Source organism: Puntigrus tetrazona, chromosome 24 (assembly GCF_018831695.1).
Source record: "Puntigrus tetrazona isolate hp1 chromosome 24, ASM1883169v1, whole genome shotgun sequence".
Classification (NCBI taxonomy): Eukaryota; Metazoa; Chordata; class Actinopteri; order Cypriniformes; family Cyprinidae; genus Puntigrus; species Puntigrus tetrazona.
In genome coordinates, this window is record NC_056722.1 from 9,464,796 (window position 1) to 9,486,806 (window position 22,011).

General features: G+C 36.7%; 2 protein-coding genes across 3 annotated transcripts in view; both read left to right on the top strand.

Annotated features, from left to right (window-relative positions):
- The first annotated feature begins 501 nt into the window (after positions 1 to 501).
- Positions 502 to 6,613, top strand: si:ch73-206p6.1 (phospholipid scramblase 1). Its single transcript, XM_043225579.1, has 7 exons — positions 502 to 589; positions 1,217 to 1,306; positions 1,788 to 1,830; positions 1,915 to 2,135; positions 2,291 to 2,452; positions 3,538 to 3,696; positions 3,775 to 6,613. Exons 2-7 carry the CDS (start codon positions 1,229 to 1,231, stop codon positions 3,802 to 3,804), a joined length of 693 nt encoding a protein of 230 aa, XP_043081514.1. The 5' UTR covers positions 502 to 589; positions 1,217 to 1,228; the 3' UTR covers positions 3,805 to 6,613.
- Positions 6,614 to 15,542: 8,929 nt separating this feature from the next.
- Positions 15,543 to 22,011, top strand: part of plod2 (procollagen-lysine, 2-oxoglutarate 5-dioxygenase 2) — a 33,401-nt gene continuing 26,932 nt past the window's right edge. For both annotated transcript variants that reach the window (XM_043226636.1, XM_043226637.1), the window contains exon 1: positions 15,543 to 15,927. In XM_043226636.1, the coding sequence (XP_043082571.1) occupies positions 15,831 to 15,927 (97 nt within the window). In that variant the 5' untranslated portion in view covers positions 15,543 to 15,830. The remainder of the gene's footprint in view (positions 15,928 to 22,011) is intronic.

Sequence of the window (22,011 nt, forward strand, 5' to 3'; positions counted from 1 at the left end):
TAGTGTAATTAATAGGCTACAGTTTACTTTACAGTTTGTTCGTTTGGTTATTTTTTTTATTTATAGTTAACAGGAAATAGCTTCGGCGTATAAAAAATGCTTTAGCGACTAGTTCAGCATTCAGTACGGTGGTATATCCATTTAACTCACGAAAACAAATCTCATTATGATTTGAGAAGGCGGCAATAATCTCCACAAGAGTCTCTGCCTCCTGCAAGAGATTTGTTTTAATCCTACTATGATGAAAACCAGCCCTTATGAATATTAATTAGGACGCGCTACGCGTTATACCGAATTGATATTCATGAGTCAAGCCTTTCCTGGCGCTCACTTTCAAAACAACTGCCTTTCAGCCAATCAGACGGTACTACACGGTGACCGTTACGATACCTAATTAATATTCATGATCAAAGGCTTACCGTAGTAGGATTTGTTAATTCGCTTCCGGGAAATCTCGACCGAAGCGTAATGACGTATAAATGAGCTTTGGAGCACGTGAGCAGCATGTCAGCCAATAGGATGAGGCGTATAATATGGGGCCGAGTCTCTTAAGTCAGCCCGTTATAGTCCTTATCATAAGAAGACGCAGGTGAGTTTTGATCTTGTAAATATATTTGCGCAGCAGATTTAACGCCCCGCGGGCGTCATGCTGCTTATAAGCCATGCTTTTAATTTTTATTTGTATGAGACAAAATCTGGTCGGTCACTAGAGGCAGATCAGCCCGGAACGCACTTGCTGCATGACATGAACTGTTGTGTTTCTTTAGGTCCTTTTGCTATAGCATAATAATTTGAAGACAGAATGAGATTAATTATATTTCCTCTAGTCTCTAGGCTATTTATAAAACCATACAGTATATTTAGATTTAAATAGCATCGTGTGTTTGCCTGGTTCTATGTCTTCTGGACGTAGTCATCTAAATTTAGACGACTTCTATGTTATGGTATTTTCTCTCAGTGCATAATTGTTTAAATGTTAACCTGCTGAAAATATAGATTTTTGATCATTATTATTGTCGCAAAACTTTCAAATTCTTGAATGCTCGTGCATACAGATCTAACGACTCACTTCTCAATTCATTCCATGGTATATATTCTACCCTACGTTTCATTCGTACAAAATATTTTGCAATGCTGCAGAACTATTTATGTTCGTGTTATTTGCTAAAATCATTCACAAATGTACGTTTTTTTTATTTCTCGTCTTCACCACAAGGATAAGGCAGCCATGCAGCCTATGAATATGTATATGGTTCCCAATCCAGGAATACCAGGCTGTCCACCGGGATTAGAATACCTGACACAGGTTACTTAACATTTAATAACAATAATAATAATATTAATAATATGTGTGTGTGTAATATTTGAACACAAAAAAATTATATATATATATATATATATATATATATATATATATATATATATATATATATATATGCTTATTGAAATTATATTAAAAAAAAAAAAATATATATATATATATATATATATATATATATATATATATATATATATATATATAGTGATTTAATATTGTGCATGCTTTCTGTGACATTGTATTATGTTGAAAATGAAAGCCTTTTGTGTATATTTGTTAATGAGGGTTTGCGAACACATCAGTGTTTTTAATTTAAAAGTTAATTTAAGTTAATTTAAGATTAATACATAATGATGTAATAAATGGGGCTATTATTCAATACTTGCAAGATTTAGATACTTTAGAATTTTTTTACTTTCCATTAAATATATATAATTTTTTTATTATTATAATTTTATTTTTTTTTTAGGTAGATCAACTTCTTATCAAACAGAAAGTTGAGCTCATCGAAGGTTTGTATAACAGTTTATCACAGACCTATTCCTAATACGAAACGTGTATTATGCAATGAACACGACTTGTGCGGTTCCGTGCAGCTCTGGCAGGCTTTGAGAGCAACAACAAATATGAGATCCGTAACTCCGTGGGTCAGAACGTGTTTTACGCGGTGGAGGAGAACGACTGTCTCACCCGTCAGTGCTGCGGCCCGCTGCGATCCTTCACCATCCGCGTCCTGGATAACTACGGACAGGAGATCATCACAGTCAGCCGTCCTCTGAAATGCATGTCCTGCTTCTTCCCATGTTGTCTGCAAGAGGTGATCTGCCTGGATGCCAAAAAAAGCCAATTCAGTTTTGAGAATTGCATAATGTTTGCAGATGCCAGTCACTTTGATATAGACCGCAGAGAGAGTGTTTATGATCAATAGAGCAGTTTTGACCGTCTTCTCTCTCTTTCTTCCTCCCGTCTCAGCTGGAGATCCAGGCTCCTCCTGGAAACACAGTGGGATACGTTCTACAGCAGTGGCACCCTTTCTTCCCCAAGTTCACCATAGAGAACGAGCACCGAGAGCCGGTTCTTAAGCTCCAGGGGCCGTTCTGCGGCTGGAGCTGCTTGCCAGACGTGGACTTTGAGGTATAACAGCTCCGGCACCTCGCGATCAAACGGTCACAGACAACAACGATGGCTAACCATCACTGAAAATGAATGGCTTTGTCGCCGCATCACACAGCCTTTAATTCCCTCGAAAGCTTTGTTAGGCTTCTGAGCTTAAACCGGTGTTTTATCAAAAACTACTTTGCATAAATAACAGAAAGCCTATTTTTATGCATTATTAAGCCTATGTTTAGCATTATTTTCAATTAGGCACGTGATCTTCTCAAATTCTTTTTACTGTAAGGTGAAAAAAATTGCAATACTTTGCAATAAATACAAACACGTGCATGTAAATATTTAAGAAATATATATAAATATAGTATAATATAAAAATATCAATGTAATAAAAAAAAAAAATATATATATATATATATATATATATATATATATATATATATATATATATATATATATATATATATATATATATATATATATATATATATATATGAACATAAATATTACACAGTACACATAACTAACCAAAACTATTATTTTGGATGCGATCACAATTAATCGTTTGACAGCACTAGAATCTAGAAATTATTATTTTTTTCTCTCAATTACGAATCTATATATCTCATTTCTTTGTTTTCTTGTGACAGAATTAAAAATGAAAAAGGTAACTGCAGCCTTTAACCTCACAATTCTGTCATATTTCTCTCACAATTAAAAAAATGTGAGATATAAACTCATAATTGCAATAAAAACTGTTTTTTTTTCTCCGCATTTTAATTTGAAATCCTGTAATTCTGTTTGCTTTTTATATGAAAAAAGGTAAAAAAAAAAAAAGACAAAAAGTTCTCTTAATACACTTTTTTTTTGCAATAGTTAATAATTCAGCTCTGTTAAAACAATAGCATTTAACTGGAAAGATACAGATACTTTTTCTCACTTTCTATTTATGTCTACTGCCCATTCTGTTCTTTCTATAAATTCCCACTAGGGGGAACTGTTGTTCAGGGGATGCATTATTTCAAGTTAATATGCGTGGATGTGCACTGACATATTAGTATCCAACAATTTAAATATGTAATATTTACTGCTTATCACGTCCCTTAAAGATTCTGACCATGGATGAAGTCAGTATTGGAAAGATCAGCAAACAGTGGACAGGACTTCTCCGGGAGGCGTTCACGGATTCAGACAACTTTGGGATCCAGTTCCCCATGGATCTTGATGTGAGAATGAAGGCAGTGATGATCGGGGCCTGCTTTCTCATTGTGAGTACGAGAGCACGGAGAATACGGTTCGAAGCGGCTCGTGAATGACGTATTTATTTTATTGTTCATTTTTTTTAGGACTTTATGTTTTTTGAGACGAATAACTAGTCGCTACGCAGACAGTGTTGCAGCTCTGTGGAAACGGGTGAAAAGAGAAGACGTTGACCCCTGCACATCATACATCTGTGAAACCCAATGGAATGCATGTGAATATGAAGCCAGCGGTGTATAAGAACGGTGTATGTTGATTGATGTGTGTTATTGTTATTATTTTCTCTCTCTCTCTCTCTCTCTCTCTCTCTCTCTCAAACTCTCTCTCTCTACATATATAAAACAGATTAATATAAATAATTCATGCCATGAATGCATTTGAAGGAATAGCTCACCCCAAAATCCTTTAAAAAAAGTTTTAAGACATTAATCAATCTGCCACTTTTTATTCCAAAGTCACGTGACGTTCTTTTCATCATTGTCTTCCATCGTCTAACATGAAAGGAGCAATTTAATAGCGCGTCCTGGTCTGATTTTTGGTTTAAAGCAAACAGCCGTGCCCCCCAAAAAAACGCTATAAAAGAAGCCATATCTCATTTGCGTGAGAATTTCAAATTGAAATAGTGAACTATTCCTTTAAATCGAAACAACTATGCATATAGCATTTTGCGGTGAATGACCAATATGCGTCTTTACGACACAAAGTTATATTTTAGTGTAAAATAGTATTTTTCAGAGCTTTTCATTTTAATCAATAACCCCCCTTTCCCAAAAAAAACCATGTTTTGCAGGCGAACAGATGGTCAAAGCGGTCACGGGCGCTCAGAATCTAGCGATTTGTTATTTATTGTATGATTTACTTAGCTTACGTATTGTTTGTTTGATTCGTAGTGTTGTCAAAAAGCTTAAATAGGAATATGTTTTTTAAAGAATTTGTGAGCTGTGTAGTATTCAGTGTCTCCAGAAGAGGGCAATATCGATCTTTAAGTACACAAACTCTTTAGCTCCTTCAGTGCTGGTCATGTTTTTCTTTTTTAAGACCCTGGTTTGCAGTTTTAACATATCTACTGTATGTGACGCTTCACGAATGCCTGTCGTAGTTGATGTCTGACTAACACAGAATGTATTTTGAACTGTTTTTTTTTTTTTACTATTTATTTTGACATATCACTAATTCCAGTGTTATATAGTGCAAAACAATTTTATAAACCGCACATGTTTGTCTAACCGTCGTGCAGGCAATGTACTGTTATTTGTGTTGCTTTTAGCAAAAATTCAACTGAACCGAAAAAAAAAAAGAAAAGAAAACGAACCGCCACAAAATCGCGTCTTGCGTAAACCCTTAACCGAACGGAGATATTTAGTGGAAGCTGAAGTTTTTGTTCTCCGGCTGCAGTCAACGACCTGGCAATTATGCCTCGTAATGAGCTGCGAGTTATGAAAGCTGATGAAAGAGAACGCCGCGCGAAAGCTGTTTATAGGTTTGAGAATTATTTCTTTTTAATGCCATTTAGCAGTCGAGCGTGCCATCGATGCGGCCCTGGCTTTGATCTGACCTCGGCTTGTGAAGAAATTAACATTTTAAAACGGTATTAGCGTGATGAAAACGCACGAGGCGCCGAAGTCTGATCTGGAATGCAATAAAGAGAATTATTTAGCTGAGGATTCATTTCTCCTGGGCTCTGATATTCAGTTCTCATCCCTCGTCCTGCAGGATAATGCCAAGCGCATCAAAGCAAATGCTGCTCATATGCCGATCATTACGCCGTAATGCTTGTTTTTTTAATGGAATTATATTGAGTTGCAAACTAGAAAGCGGCATCCGATATTTCTGGGAACTGTTCGAATGAAGCCCAAAATGAAACATTTATCGTCATTTACATCGTTTATTTCTTATATAAGACTCAATCGAGTCTCAATCAAAGCAGTGAAAAACATTTAGTTTTGCATTAAACATTTTGCTCAACGTCTAACTTTTACTGAACGGAGAACAGCAGCTTTTGTCGTAAATATTTGTGTTCCTGAGTAGAGAGGAGCTGGTGTGAAGAATAAAGGTAAATGATGACAGTATTTCTACGGTAGTGTTACCGTAATGTCATCTGTACTGTTTTTATGCACCAAATGATATTTTATAGTCCATTACACTTCCATGTATATTTAATCACCCATGTCTATGGGACACCGGGTGTTTGTATTCATTTGCAAGAACTGTTTTCAAGGAGCAAAACGGATCTTAGGCTTGATGAAATAGTATTGTCTCTTGGACTTTGGAGGATCTAATGTAACAAAAAGAAATATCTTTAAAGTCAATCGGATCGACTGGCTTTTATGGTTTCCTCAAAATAACAAGATCGGACCGGGCCAAATCGGTCTGCCAAGCAGGGTTCTGTGACGTGAAGGTTTCCTCTCGGATGCTCCTGTGAAATACGGGTGAAGCTCGGTCTGTGCGTGCTATATTCAGTTGCGAGATTTCGAAAGATACGCAAAATGGATTATAATTGCTCAGGTAGCATTACAGGCCAGTGTTGCGATGCTTTACCACAAACCGCTATGAGGAACAAAAAAAACGGGTGACTGATTGAAGCAACCCTGGGCCCTTTGAAAACCCTGCCTTTTTTCAGTAAACTGTATTTATTTCTGGCTAAAGGAGTTTTCCAAAGAATATACTGAAAACCGTGTCAGGACCAGTATGTAATCATGTGCACTGACCCAGATTTTACGATTTAAACATTTGTCTTTGTAATCGAATCATCAAAGCATTCGAGAGCCATTTTGTGCTATTTTGAAGGAAGACTCACGGTTTTCTTCTCTGCAAGACAACGGCATTTTTGGATTTTTTCGGACAAGGACTAATGTATACATACCCCTGAAGCTGTACTGGATTCTCCAGAGATGGGGGAACGGTCTAAATAAAGCGTTAATCAGGCAACGTGTCAAACTTTAAGAGCGAGGTTGAAACGGCTAAATGTTTTGTTAAGCCGCTATCGGCGCGAGAAGAACATCTCTGGCTTGGGTCTCCTCTCGTGTGTTATGACAGGGAAAGAAAATAGCAGCTGGAAGTGTCGTGAATCCTCATTGAAATCCCAGAGAAAGATTTTCTGTTGGTTCTGGAACAATCCCTAACCACTATACGGACCACTAAATCAAAGCAAACTGGTTGATAAGAATGTCCTCGAAGAAAAGTCTATTCTTCCAATACCAAAAAGGATGTTGATCCAGGAGCGTGTCCTAATAGCTAAATCTCAGTAGTCCACCCGAGATAATATAAGAGACCGCAAAAGTAACTTGTACGAGAAATTGTTTTGGTAACGCTTTACAATGAGGATCATTAGTTAACATTGGTTAACAACATTAGTGAACTAAGAATGAACACTACTTCCATATACAATACTTATTAATGTTAGTTCCAGCATTTACTAATGCATTTGTTAAAATCGAAATATGTGTTCGTTAACATCAGTTGATGCACTGTGTGTGAACTAACGTGAATATTTTCCTTGACTTACATCAACACAGTTTAATAAATGTAATAAATGCATTGTTTGTTCATGTTAGTTAATACATTAACATATGTTAATAAATGACACCTTATTAAGTGTCACCAATTTCTTTGTTTCACATATGACAACAAAGTTTACTTCTTACTTTAAATACTTAAATACAGATCTTTCAAATATAGATGAAATATCCCCATCGGATACATGAATCACTCCGTAGCAGAACTTTGGACATGTTGTATTTGCGACATACTTAATACTAATCATAACACCCATACTTAATATAATTAGTATACCCATAAGTATTTCCAAAGTATGATTTCTCTTGTTTTTTTCTTTCTCAGAACAGTTCTGATACAGTGAACAACCAACTCATACTTCAAAGCTTAATAAAACCCAGCATATCTATAGCGTCTATCATTCAACAAAGACATTTGGATTCTCCTAGCTAATACTTTATACCAGAACACCCCTACACAAGAGCGGGGCATCCACATTACCTTCAGATTGGGTGAACTTTAATTTAATGGCAAGTTCGATTTCATACAAGCCTTATTAAAATGTCATGGAAATGCTTTAGCATGACGGAAAATGTGCTATTTTTGTGAAACTGGATTATCACGTATACTTGATGATCGGTCTTTTAATAGACAAACGGGCAAGCAAATCCTTTAAACCTTTTCTTTTTTGATTACAAGTTGTGCCAAGTCTACTCGAAAATACAGATAAAAGCTAGCTTGACCACCGTATGCGAAAAGTTCTAACCTTCTGGAGGAGGTTACAGTTATTGTTCCCTGGGAGTGTGACATTCAACACTTATAGCGCGACAGTTTGTAGCTATTTTACATTTTGGCACCCTTGTAGTGAAGTCGTTTGATTTTATGATCTCATTTGTATGTTTTGATACAATCAGCTCTCACGCCCCACTAATAGTTAGGTAGGTTGTTGGCACTGCGTGCTTATTTTGGTAACACTTTATTTTATGGTGTCGCTATTAAACATATGCTTACTTTCACTATAAAAATTAATGACTCAAACCCTAATTCCAACCCTAACCATATGGTAAGTGTACGTAGTTTAATATTTAATATTTATTTAATATTACTCTGTACTTATATTTGTATTACACTGTAGTAAGAAAAAAGTATTTAAAAAATGCTTAAAATCAGTGGGAAGTAGGCTAATAAGAATGTTGTTTTATGGTAATACTGTTCTATGACCAACAATGATACTGATCCAACATGAATCACGCTGCTCAATCAAGAAATCACTTTCCACATTTGGTCTATGATACAGTGAATTATATTGTATTATCCTATAGTTAATAGGTTATATAGTACCATGGCTACATCCACAGATACTCCGAAAGGCATGCTGGCATTCAAATCGTTTAAACATTTGATTACATGTTATGTCAAGTTTATTTAGACAGACAGATGAAACTATAGCTTAACTACACGAAAAACCACAGCAGCTCAATTATAATGTGCATTAAAACCTCTTCCTTGAAAGAAAACATTCCCTGGAAGTGTCAAATCGTGACCATTCGTAAACACATAACATTTTGGCAAATTGGTGGTGAATTCATATGAAGTTTTATGTTTTCGTAAGATCTGCCTGCTGAGCGTATAGGTAGATTAACCGCATGTCCTCTTTTTCCTGGATATGTTCTGGCCGGGATTTCTAACTTGCCTAAAATGTCTGAGTTTTGGCTTTGCTGAAAATATTTTGCAGCCTTCAGCAAGTATGAAAGCAACAAGAAAACAAAGCCAAAACCTGTACATTTTAGTCAACTCAGAAATCCTGGCCAGGACATAGACATTGTATGCCACTTAAAGCAATATATTTAAGTATCCAAGAACATTGTAGTCTGTATTCGACTGTATCTATTCATTCATAAATAAATACATACATACGTGCAGTCCAAATCCGAGTAACAAGTACCTTTATTATAAATGTATCATCCTTCCAATTCATCCTTCATTACATTAATTCTACAATAGACTAACAGACATAAATAGTATCTTGGTTTCATCCAACATACTGTATATACGATTGGCCTCAATGTTGTCAACATTGTCTAAAAGACAGACAGGCTTGCATTTGATTACGTGTTGCGTCATGCCTATTTAGAAAGACCAATGAAAACTAGCTTGACTATGTAAAAAAATCTGTGTTGGGACAGACAGATAAACCTATAGCTTGACTGCACAAAAAGCCACTGCAAGCCAGTTATTTCCAATGCTCCAGAATATCCAATGCTCAGATTCAACACCCGATCATAATCAATCGTAACCAATTTTCGATTTTGGCACGTTGGTGGTGAAATTGTAAAACAATTATATGAGTTCATAAGATCTGCTCTACTGAGGGTTAGGTTTAGGAGAGGTTAGGTTTAGGAGTGAAGCTTGAGCTTCATGCTTTTTTCTAAAAACCATACACTTTTGTACAAATCGAATTGTACAACATCCTTCAAAAAGGTTTTCTCATGAGATTAGGTTGGTCAGAGTTTATGTATGCAAGTACTCTAATCAAGATCCTACTAGAGAAAAATGTTTGGTTTTAGAACAATTTTTTTTGCCCTTGTTTTTATGTTGATGTTTATGTTGCACCTTCTTGCAAGCCATGATTGGTCAATTATGCACAATACACACTAGTGGTCAGACTACCGTTCAGGCATTACCCCAGTCAAGTAGGAAAACAAAGCCAAAACTCAGACATTTTAGGCAATTTATCATGAGATAAAGTTGGACGGCAGATGTATAAAATTCCTGGATAAACATATTTTGTTGGTTCAACTTTTTTTCCCAAAACGACTCAAACCCTAACCACTATCCTTAAAATCAGTGAGAAATAGTTTGATTAAAAATGTTGTTATATCCCCAATCTCCCCAAAAATCTAGTTTCTAAGAATGCTGTTCCAAAACCAACAAGATTGCTGATCCAGCAACATGTCCCACATCACAGTAAGCCGCCCAGAGCAATATGCTTAAGTGACTAAATCAGCATTAGGCCTGTGATACAATGAACGATAGTATCATCCTTCGAAAATGAATATAACCTTACACATCCATCACTTTTCTCATTAAATGAATTCCGTGATAGACAACGCTAGCCGATACTAAAATACCAGAACACCCCTACACAAGATGGAGAGATTCACATTACCTCAGCTCCAGATACGCTGTGCGCCTTTCCTTGATTTATAGGGTTCAGCACAAGCGCACATATCAGAAATGATATGACTGATGGCTGGGCTTTAGGAATGTTTAGAGACGGAATACTTGCAAACTATTTAATTATGTCATTGCTTGAATATACAAACTACAAGGAGCCATAGAAACAACAAGGAATTTCCTGTATCTGTGTGTGAAGACCACACAGAGGACCTACAAACATCTGTGCAAACAAAACTTGGAGATAGTCACCGGTGGGGCAGGACATTGAGAACTGGCTCTAGATACAGTGCGGCTGAATGAAAACTGCGATGTTTAGTCATCCAGCTGGGTTATTGTTCGGAGTTAGCGAATGCCGAGGCGGGACTCTCATCTTGGGTCTCGTCCATATGTGATGTGCTCCCCTGAGATTTTCTCAGATATACATGGAACTGACCATACGGTTCCTGCTTAGAATGCACATTCCTCGAAAGGCTTGTCCTCTCTTTTTCCTCCTGGAAATGGTGATGGTCAGGGAGTATAAATATATCCGAGCATCTTATTTCAGACTGGCCTCTCTAATGATCGCTTTTGGTATTACTCTAATGAGAGACTGCTCATAAGGCTCACCCTGTATAATTAAACTTGAAGAAGTCTCCCAAGAGGACAACTAAAGTCGTCCAATGGAGCCCCTCCTTGGACCCACCAAGTTTTCATTCCTTTATAACAATCTCTTTGGTTAAACTTATGTGGAGCCATTGTGTGACCGTGTCTTTTACTATCAATGAAATGTATAGTTTTTCCAAATCCATATGACTTTCTTTATTCATTTTCCAAAGAAACACTAAATTAGTCCATACTTAGAAAGTAGTTCATTCATTATAAGTCGAGTCGAATTTGAGGAAAGTTATTCAAATTAAGACACTTTTATATTTACTTCTATTGTCATTGAACATTTATATTCAACTAAAATTAAAAACATTTCTGTTGAAAAGTGCATATTGTGTATTAATGACCACTTTGTAAATTGCAAATGTACAAATGCAGTTTAAGTACATTTAACATATATGAACCAAATGTATTAAATAGCATAGAAAGCTAAAATATATAACGTATAATGATTTAAATTATACATTAAGGTAAAACCTTTCATTTGACATTAGAAAATGCACTGCTTAAAAAGGTGTTTAGAAGCTGTCATGAAATTGTACACTAAGTACACTACGTGGGCTTTTATTTAACTGATATACGATTATCTGTAATTACAGTTTTTCTAAAAAGAAAACAGATTTTAAGGACACTACAAGTGCGCATTCAATACAATTAAGCACGCTTCTTTTCCACAAGGATAGTCTTTTAATGCAAATCAAGTTTCCTCCATGTGTGGCCGATAGACTCCATACATTCCACCCTGTATTCTTTCTTTCCGAAATGTCCATGACCAACACTACTACCTCCCTGTCTTCAGTGTTGCAAACGGCGCCACTGCGGATGCACAGATTGCCCGCTTTCCACCGTATGAATGATGGGTTCTTGAGGATGCTTATAGAGCAAGATGACAAATGTGTTTTCCTGGAGGTCAATTTCTCATGATTTTGGCTGAAATGTGGGATTTCCCGTCTTAACTTCACTCAAACCGGCGCACAGATGTGGAAACGAGGTGGTCAGACTGACAGCGGCTGGTCTCTCAGAGGCACTGGTCTTCTGACAGTTGCCAGTTTGTAATTAACACAAAGCGGCACGATCAAAGGCACGCGTTTGAAACAAAAAAAAGCTATTATTGGAAGTCATTATAGCATGGGACTCATCAGGTCCATGAGATCATGCCGTCGCGAATGGGTGACTCATCATTGTAATCGAGAAACCATTTGCCAGGCCCGCCGGTAACGCAGAAAGACACTTATATGTATTTTTGGTTTGCTCCATGCGTATGGGGAAAAAGCTAGGTGGGCTAAAGCTTTTAGATTGTCTCGCTGTGTGTGATTCAAGACAAAGGGTCCAAGGGTCTGTTAAAATGTTTAGTCCTGATTCGTTTCTTGGTTGTACTACTGGCTCAGCCGCATCGAAATTCACTGTACTTGACATTTTCGAAGAGTGGAAATATAGATGGATATTCATGACCGTGTTCATTGCCTGCAGACTTTGACATCTCTTCAAACTAATGTCTTTGCCTTTCAACGAAATTACGACAAGAAACATTTAACATTTCTTCCTTCTATTTTGGGGATCTTGTACATCAACGGATATTGGTAGGAATAGAAATCATCATTGGTTTTTAGCAACATCATGGTGCTTCGCATTCGGACTTTATCTCCATAACAATTATACACATATTTCCAAACATTATCATTACTACTGTACTGCATCTGGATGTTTTATTTGGGGTTTTGTCTTTTTGTTTGTATTTAAAACTCATTACTATAAACTTGTGAAATAATATGACTATAACATTATATATTATATAAAATTGTATATAATTATAATTAATCCATCAAAAAATGATATTAACTTATTTTATGGTAAAAATAAAATAAAATTATTTAGATAAAAATGAATGTTAGACACATTTTAAGCAAAATTATGCATTTTATGTTTACTTATGCTTACTAAATAGGTACAATAATACTTCTTATGTATAATAATACTTCTTATGTATAATATTTTACATTGTATTTAGGTTATGTATGTAACATACATAATAAATACTAAAAAGGTACAAAAATTGTATATATTATATATATATATATATATATATATATATATATATATATATATATATATATATATATATATATATGTATATATATATATATATATATATATATATATATATATATATATATATATATATATATATATATATATATATGTGGGAATTAAGAAGATATTATTGTCACAATGGACAATGTCAGATATCCCAAAAAAGTAAAGAGTTAGATAAGGCTTAAAATGTTTTTTTTTTTTTATCTTTGGGCTGTAATTTTGGGGTGAAATTCGAACTTTCGTGAGATTCACCCTCATTCATCCCATACTGTACATTTGACTTCCCCCACCAAACACACGCATTTTACATTCTCACATCTATATTGACTCTCAGTAAATAACCAAGACCAGATGTGCCATACGAATGCAAAGCCGGTGTGTTTCTCACTGTATAACACAGAAGCGATTTCAGCTGTTTACGTTACTAGCCCCTCCATCCAACCCCCCAAACACGCCCTGTCTCACAAAGCTGTGAAATGTCAAGGGACGTATTGAACAGATCTGCTTTATTTATCATTCCTGCCATTATTTATCTCCACTTCGAAACATCCCCCCATCTGCAGTGACAAAGACTCTGACAAGGCATCTTAAATGGCACCGCAGAGAACCGCGAACCTCTGGTGAACCTATATGTTGAGCGTTCGTACTGCTCGTAGCTATTTGCATGAGTGAAACCGAATCTTGTAAAAAAGAATGAATGGGAATACACTGGCCTCGGTTACATCAATCAGTGACTATTAAGAGCGCTGGACGTCAACCAGATTACCTCATTTTAACGCTGTGTGCAACAACACCATATGTCTGAAAGCTGGAGACCACAATAAAATCCATAAATTGCATGGTCAAGAGCCAGCTATGCCATATAGTTTTTGTTTGGCACGATTGATCTGTGTTTCACTGTACTTCAGTGTCATTGTGGTGTAGTAAATGGAGCTCAATTTATATGCCTGCAGGGGAAATTACACATTTTTTTTTTAAGTTCAGCAGTAATCAAGCGGTCAGTGGATGTATGTGGGCAGCCTCAACAGGCTTGTTTTTCTAAGTCGGGAATTCTTGACTTCAGTTGTTTTAATTCTGAGCTAACTATTTCTTTATAAGATCATTTAGTATGTTTATTAAGTTATTTATGGTATTTCCTTGCGTGGGCTGTTGATTGGATTCCACAATGCATGGAAATTTGTAAACAAAAGGGAAAAAAAACTGAAAGAGAGAGCGAGACTGTGTCTTTAGAAACATTTTTGTACTTTATAGAAGATTTTTTTAACTATATAACCATAACAAAACTATGTTGTACACAATCTGCTACAAGCCTTCTGTCATCAGATTAATAGTTCCAGCATCTATAATCCAAATGTCATATTTTCGAAAAAAATTGTGGTTCTTTTTTCATCAAGCATGAGCTATATATTCTCTCATATAATCATAAATGCGTGATGTATCACGTATGAACCTTAGCTTTTCGTATGCATTTATTTACTGAGATTCTGTCTAAATATTCACTGCTTCTTTAAAAATAATAATTATATTATATGACAGGCTTTAGAAGTTTAAAAAGGGAATGCTATGGTAATAAATGATTAATCTATTCATCTGACATTCATTTAATACCATGTCAGAAAATGTTGACATGCTTCAAAATAGTATATATATATATATATATATATATATATATATATATATATATATATATATATATATATATATATATATATATATATATATATATATATATATTTTACTTAATGCGCTTTTGAAATATAAAAGACAGTACGTAATATTATTATGAACCATATTCCCTTCACTAGACACCTCCAAAAGTTGTTTTTACTTACTTCCACTCTTTTTATAAAGAGCTTACGATATTTTCTACCACAAATGCAACCCTTTATATTTCAATTAAAGCTTTATTATTGTTTATTAAGCCGTTTTTCTCAAAAGGGCTGGCTGCTCCCCAAAATGTAGGGGATTTTTACATTTTATGGTCTTCGTGGGGACATTTGGTGCTAACAATGCGCGGAACCACCCACCAAACACATACATTTGGTTTTTTTATGATGATCCCAACCTCCCATTCTACTGGTAAATTGCACGAATTGTGAATTCTATAGACTAACCCTAAGCATTTGGAAAAAAGTGAGAGTTGTGAAGATCCTTAGGATGTATGCCATCTTTGCTTTTTACCAAACTGACACCGCTTTTACGCATTAATCTTTTACGAAATCATGCAATTTAGAAATTTCCCCGAGTTCGTTTTCTTCTTAATTTGGTCAAAGCGCTCCAAAAAGCGCAGTGGCTTCTCCACTTGTTTTAACAAACGCGTTGGCATTTTAATTCAGCCAATTTTCGCTTTTAGCGCGCATGATTTGTGCCTTACAGTCTGGGTCTGGGTGTGAATGAGGGCGGTGCAGGGGGCATTATTTGAGCTCGTGTTTGAGGACTTTGCAGGAGGAGGGGTGCTCAAACACAGCTGTACTTGTTCAATCACGCGCACTCCTGTCACCCTGTCTTGGGAACATCGAGGGCGCCGTCACAGTCAGCCTGTTCTTAAGGGACTAATCCACACGTTTATTGCTGCTGAATTTCGATAGAAATGACTTTGCTTAGGTGATCCACGAGAGAGCTTTTATTGCTGACCCCGGGGTTTCTGGGACTCGCCGCGCGCTGACCGGCAGAACCGAACAAAACTTCGCAAACTTGCTCGTTCTCTGAGGACTTCACCAAAGCGGCGATGGAGCGTCCTTGGCGCTTTTACGCGCTTGTTTTAACGCTGGTGTCCTGCGTTCGTTATTCCCTGAGCATGGAGAGAAATACGGATATCCCAGCAGGTAAGAGTCCGTTACGCTGGGAACGCGCACTCTGCTGCGTCATTCACGCTGAGCGAGACGCGACGCAACTTGTCTAGAACGCTCGCGTTACATAAAATAACCAGGATTCGAACGGTTTACTAATGTGAGGATGCGATTTAATGATCATTAATGCTATTTTAGATCGTTAACCTACCGGTAACCGAGCTTTCAAGTATTCATGACCTCAAAATATCATAAAGATTTCAATTTGCATGCACATTAATGCTCTTTAATATTTGAAAAGTAGTGTAAAATGTTATTTCTCCTTCTCTCGGTTATGGGAGACCAGAGCTACAGTCACATGGGAAAGTAGCTACTATAGGGGACGTTTTAGGACATTTAGCAGAGGTTCAGCATCACTTTTCTGTATTTTAGGTAACAAGTGAACACGCGTCATATATGAAACAAATGATAGTCTGTTGGAACAAGTTTGCACTTTAATTATGATCTCTGATTAGTTTTAGTGTTGATTTTGTGTTTCGGAATTGTTTCATGTATAAATGTAACCGAAAGACCATAATAGGCTGTTAAATGGTAAGTTACCTCATAGAGTGTGACATATGCCCCACAATAAGGACCATTATAGCCCAGGTTTGTGTGACCTTAATAAATAACCCACTCTGGGAAATATTCACTGGAGAAAGACTTCTTGTTGGGACGTGAGGGATGACAGGTAGACCCTTTTTTTCACGCAGTCTTGCCATTTGGGAACGCTTACAGTCGTGTAGCGCAATAACTAAAATGTAATAAAACTGTAATGCACACAGTTAATGCACACCCTAATGAGTAAAGCATTTCTTTGAAGCATAAACACATTTTTAATTACTTTCTGGATTCCATTAGCTTGTACAGTAATTTGTTTGTGATGGTAAAAACATTTACAGCCTAAAAACGTGTTTAAATAATTAAAACGCCTCTGTGGTTCGGGAACAGTTGCTCGTGCCTTTTTAGTTACTGTACAGGAACGTAAAGATGCTCTGTTGAGTGTCAGCAAGCCTAGTCAGAGGGATAAATGCGACTTACACAGATCTCATTCATTTTGGCGTTCGTGATTTTTCACGCGACACAACTGCTGCAATTTTTACTCTCGACAGTTTCAGAACCGCATTTGCATTGTATACAAGGCGATGTATCTAAACCGTCTATCAAACCAGCTCAAAGTGGGATAAAACGATGCGCGCAAACATTTTCAGAACAAACCTCTGTGCTTTGGATCATAATTCACAATATAATCAAATGCGTGTTTGATTTTCATGCATCATTTCCTTGACATCAAATGTCAGTCAGATTCTATTAGTGCCGTTAGTCACCGAACATTACATAATACATAAGCTGTACTTATGCATTCTTGTCTGAGAAATGGGTAAAAATTTCCAAAAGCAAACCCCAAAGTGCAGCCACATGTCACTTTTGAGTATTGTGTGACTGTGGTTTCACACAAACGGACGGCAAAGGTGTGTATTTTATAAGAATATGTATAGACTATCTGTGAAGCAGTAACGTTTCTAACATCTGGTGTCTAGTATAACATAACTAAAGTGCTGTTTTCAAGGAGTTAATCTTCTGTTTCACATTTTAAGGTGTTTCAATACAAGTCAATGAGCCTTGATACCTATAAGTGTGAGCTCTTTATTCCTTGTCATGGAAAAAAAAAAAAGAAAAAGATGACACAAAGCTTTCATTATTCATCATGGACAGGCGCTGAACAAACTTCAGGTCAAGTCAAAAACATTTTTGAGTGAAACCAGTAAAAGTAGCACTTAAATTTTTTACCATTCAGGGTACCTTGACACTTCCAAAAGCAAATAAAACAACAAAAACATACCTGTATGTACAAATTGCTGTCATTTTTTCATTTAAATGTGCTAAAACTCACTAAAACTCTTTTGTTCCTTCTCATAGAAATTATGATTTACAAGACTCAATCAGTCTTGATTAAGCAATAATTATCACACAGTTTCTTGAAAAATATTACGTTATGAGCTCAAAATGATTGGAAATTGATAAATCGATACTTTACAGCACATATAAAGTTTCATATGCATTCCTAACATAGAAGCATTCTGGTATGAATCCTGTAAACTGTGGTCCGGCAAAACACCTCAACCCGCGTTAAAACTTAGATTTTAGCACAGTTGCATCTGAAAATGTGTATTTATGTCACTTCTGCATTTATTAACATTTAACGTCACTCCCTGTAAAATTGAATTGTAAACCATCACAATACATACCAAAAGAAACGTAATAAAAACACACCGATAGCTTTAGCTACGTACATAATAAAACTGTGTTCAAAGTTATGCACTGAATACACGTTTTAGCACCAGTAACCGGACTTTACATCTAAAACTGTCAAAAAAAATGAAGTAATGAAATGAGCCTGAACCGCAATCAAAAATTCAATTGTGAGAAGTCACGTGAAGAAAGATAGAGGTGGAGCTGAAAAGTAAGAGGGCTTGATGACATCAGACGAAAGGAAAGTTTTTTTTCCAGAAGTGCACATTTACGGAAATTAAAAGGTTGATTTGGTATAATGTCCACAGATGAGTCACAAGAAATAACACCATCTATTATGCTGATTTTAAACTGTACCAAGTAGCATACACTGTCGGTTAAACCACTGACACATACCGGTCTCAAGAAATCCGGCTGTAAATTTCCAAATTTAAGGTGCAACGCAGATTAAAATCTAAATGGGTCTCTTAATTGCCCCTGATTTGAGGTTTTGTGTACCTTTGTGCACAGTAATTTAGCTAGAGTCATTAACAGTTACTGGTATCTAGATGACGCATGCTATCCTAAACACAGGGGAAGATATAGAAAGAAAAACACATGGCTTTATGTAGACTGAAAGGGAGTGAACGGCACAGAAAATCTCTGGTGTTTGCGCCATGACATCACCACAGTTTTCAAATCCATCCATTAGCCTGAATAACCTCGAAACCGAAGCGTTTAAATGTGAAAAGTCCGCTTCATGTCTCGAGGTCGTCTACTCAAATGCCTGTGGGAGAACTATCACCTCCTGTGAGTTTTCACTGTCCGCCCACATTTAGACTTGTGTGAACCTTTCACAATGAAACGTTGGCCTGTGAGTTGAACTGCAGTGTAAGATTTACGACTTCCGAGTCCGAGTAAAAGAGAACATATATGCTCGTCTATAGTGTTGAGTGCTGGACCTGGCGGCAGTAGCCTGTAATTGGCCTTGTGCAACATGGTGTTAGTCGACCGCACACTTGATTAAAGAAGTCTGGTTTATATAAGCAGTTTAGATGGATGTCGGCTGTGTTTGTCAAACCGTAAAATGATTGTCCGAGCCGAAACACAAACAAAAGTACAGTTGTGCAGTCACATCCAAACGTTGTGCCACAACCTTTTGTTCTCTGGTCTGTGGTTTTACTTATTCTCTAATCATGTTTTGCAGGCAGCTGATCAGATTTGTCAGAAATAACCTTTTATGTGCCTGTGACTTTTATTTGATTGAATATGAGCTCCGAGGGACACTCCAGAATCTAATTTTCATAGATCATTTTGGAGAACATTTGAATATCTAAAGTAATTTTTTAGAAGTCTTAATGCAACGCAAGAGAGGCTAGCTTGGGACTGGTGTGGAGCCGATTCATCTGGTCAGTTTCTGAACAGAATGTTCTTTGGTCTGGTCACTAGATCAGGATCGTTTATTCCTTTAATATAGGTCTGTAGAATTTTGTGTAGGAAATGTTTTATCCATTAATAACATGTACAACTCCTTAAGTAGCCATGAAATTGGAAATATTGTTCATATCCGTACTGAACAAGTTCAATGTCGATATTTGGGAAGACCCATAGCAGTGTGTATTCACTTGTAGGCATTTTCTGTTAATTTCTATGAGAGCAACACTCTTACGTGGGCTCTGTTGAGAGCAATTGCGAATGTCTCAAATCTGAGAAAATCACTGTGACATACAGGAAGTGGTACATTTTTCAAATGTAGTTTAAAAATTTTCATTACAACTAGACTGTTGGGTTAACAAAAGTGCATGAAATATATATTTTTTCACACATACTGTAAGGTTACACTGTAAGCTGATGGCTATTCCTATGCCTGAACCAAACTGGAACGACCAACAGCTCTTATGAAGAGAAGAGCCATGTCTTTTTTAGGCTCGCATACTTTGACATTACATATTGTTTTCGGTTGGTGTAGATGTATTTGGTTGGTGGGTTTGGTTAGTGTTTATACTTCAGTCAATCATGGCCAGGTAGGTTCACTTGTTTCACTCAGATGACAGCATTCATGCACATTCAGATGAACTCTACTAACAGAATAATCGCACCAGAGTTTATTTTAATCCGCCACAGTTTAAGAATAACCAACAATGATAGCTTGCTGTCGTATTTCATATCCTTATTCAACCCCTGTAACTGTGTGCGGTCTTCAAAACACGATGTTACGAGGGTTTCCAGAATCAAACAGAAGCTGTTCTTCAGTTTGGCCTGTTTAATTGCTCTGGCCAATACAGCATTCCAGCACCAAGTCAACGCTCAACTCAGTGAGCTGAGGCACAGGAAGTGACCACAGTAATTGCGAGCATTAGACGATGGCAGGCACAATTTTGGTGATGTCAACCAAATGACCCCCTTCTTTTCTCTGTTCTTCATACTTGTGATTGTTTTTCCAGCCAAGGGAAAATAAATAAGAGTTACTGGTAAGTTAAATCCTCAACTGAACTATTGTGGCCAAGCCCATGTTAAACCAGATGCTGATGACGTCATGCAATGTTCCATTCTAGAAGCATTTACAGCTGCACCGGAGGGGTGCAATCGACGCACAACCCCCCTTGCCAGTGTGCTACAAGATTCTCGGGTTATAGACACAAAGGCATGTTTAAACAATCAAGGAAATTTCCAAGCCTCAAGAGAGAAAACATTTCTATTTTAGTTGCGGACAGCTGAAATAATGTCTGTCTACAATAACCCCACCACCCTTTTACCCTCAGTTTGTTCTGCGCCCAGCCTTCAAATTTGGTTTCTGGTCCCTAAGTGATAACACATTTGCCAGTCACCTGGCTACAGCCACAACGATTTAGAGCGCGTTTAGGAATATCTGCATGTCTACGTTTACATACAAGTATCTCGTTGTCGAGTCACAGCTATCTGTGGTTACATTAAAATTCTTCCGATCTAACGTTGGTCTTTGTTTTCATAGTGTAATGAGGCGTAAGTCTGAGCTGTGGATATTTGTGTATATATATGTTCTGGCAGTTGATTCTGGTGATTTTGGTTGGGATTGTGTTAACACACTCATGTTAAGCGGGCAGAACAGGGTACTCCCTACACCAATTCGGAAGTGCTGGTCGGCTGGAGAAACACAGTGACACACTTACGGCATGAATGAATGGGCGCTGTGGTAGAGTCTGGCTGTTGAGGGATCAGACCGCCTAATGAGGTCAGTTATTTGACTCAGTAGTGTTTTCATGTTTCCCAGAACTGCCTGAAGTGAGATCACATCTGTTAATATCTGTCTTATTTACTGCAGTTACTCAGTGTACTTGTTAAAATTGGCTTGGTTTGAAATCGATTTAGTTTTTTACTTTACATTTTTTCCAGTGACAATTTACTTTTACTAAAGTCCATTTATAGTGCAGCAATTGTAAAGACAATTCCCTTGCGGAAATCTGGTGAGGGGGTTAAGCATTTTCCTTAAGCACACAAAATTGTGAGATTGTGATCTCAGTAATTCTTTAGTCCTACATTCTCTTACTTGAAGAATTACAGTACAAATCCTCAATCGTTGAAACCACCAATATATGCACCATTGTGGGGATTAATTTTGATTTTGTAGTACAGTAAATAAAATGAGGTGAAAACAAAGGCAATCAGCTCTATTTTGCAAAAGTAGTATCAGCAGTTCTTTAAATAATGTGGAAAAATGAAGAAAAACCTCATAAATGTGTAAAAGCAGTGGGTAGTCAAGAACTTTCAGCATTTTAAAGAGCCGCTTTAATTGCCTGATTTTCAATTGTGATGCTTCACAGTCCTAGATATACAAGTAACCTCCATTATTCTCCACAATCAAGCAATCAA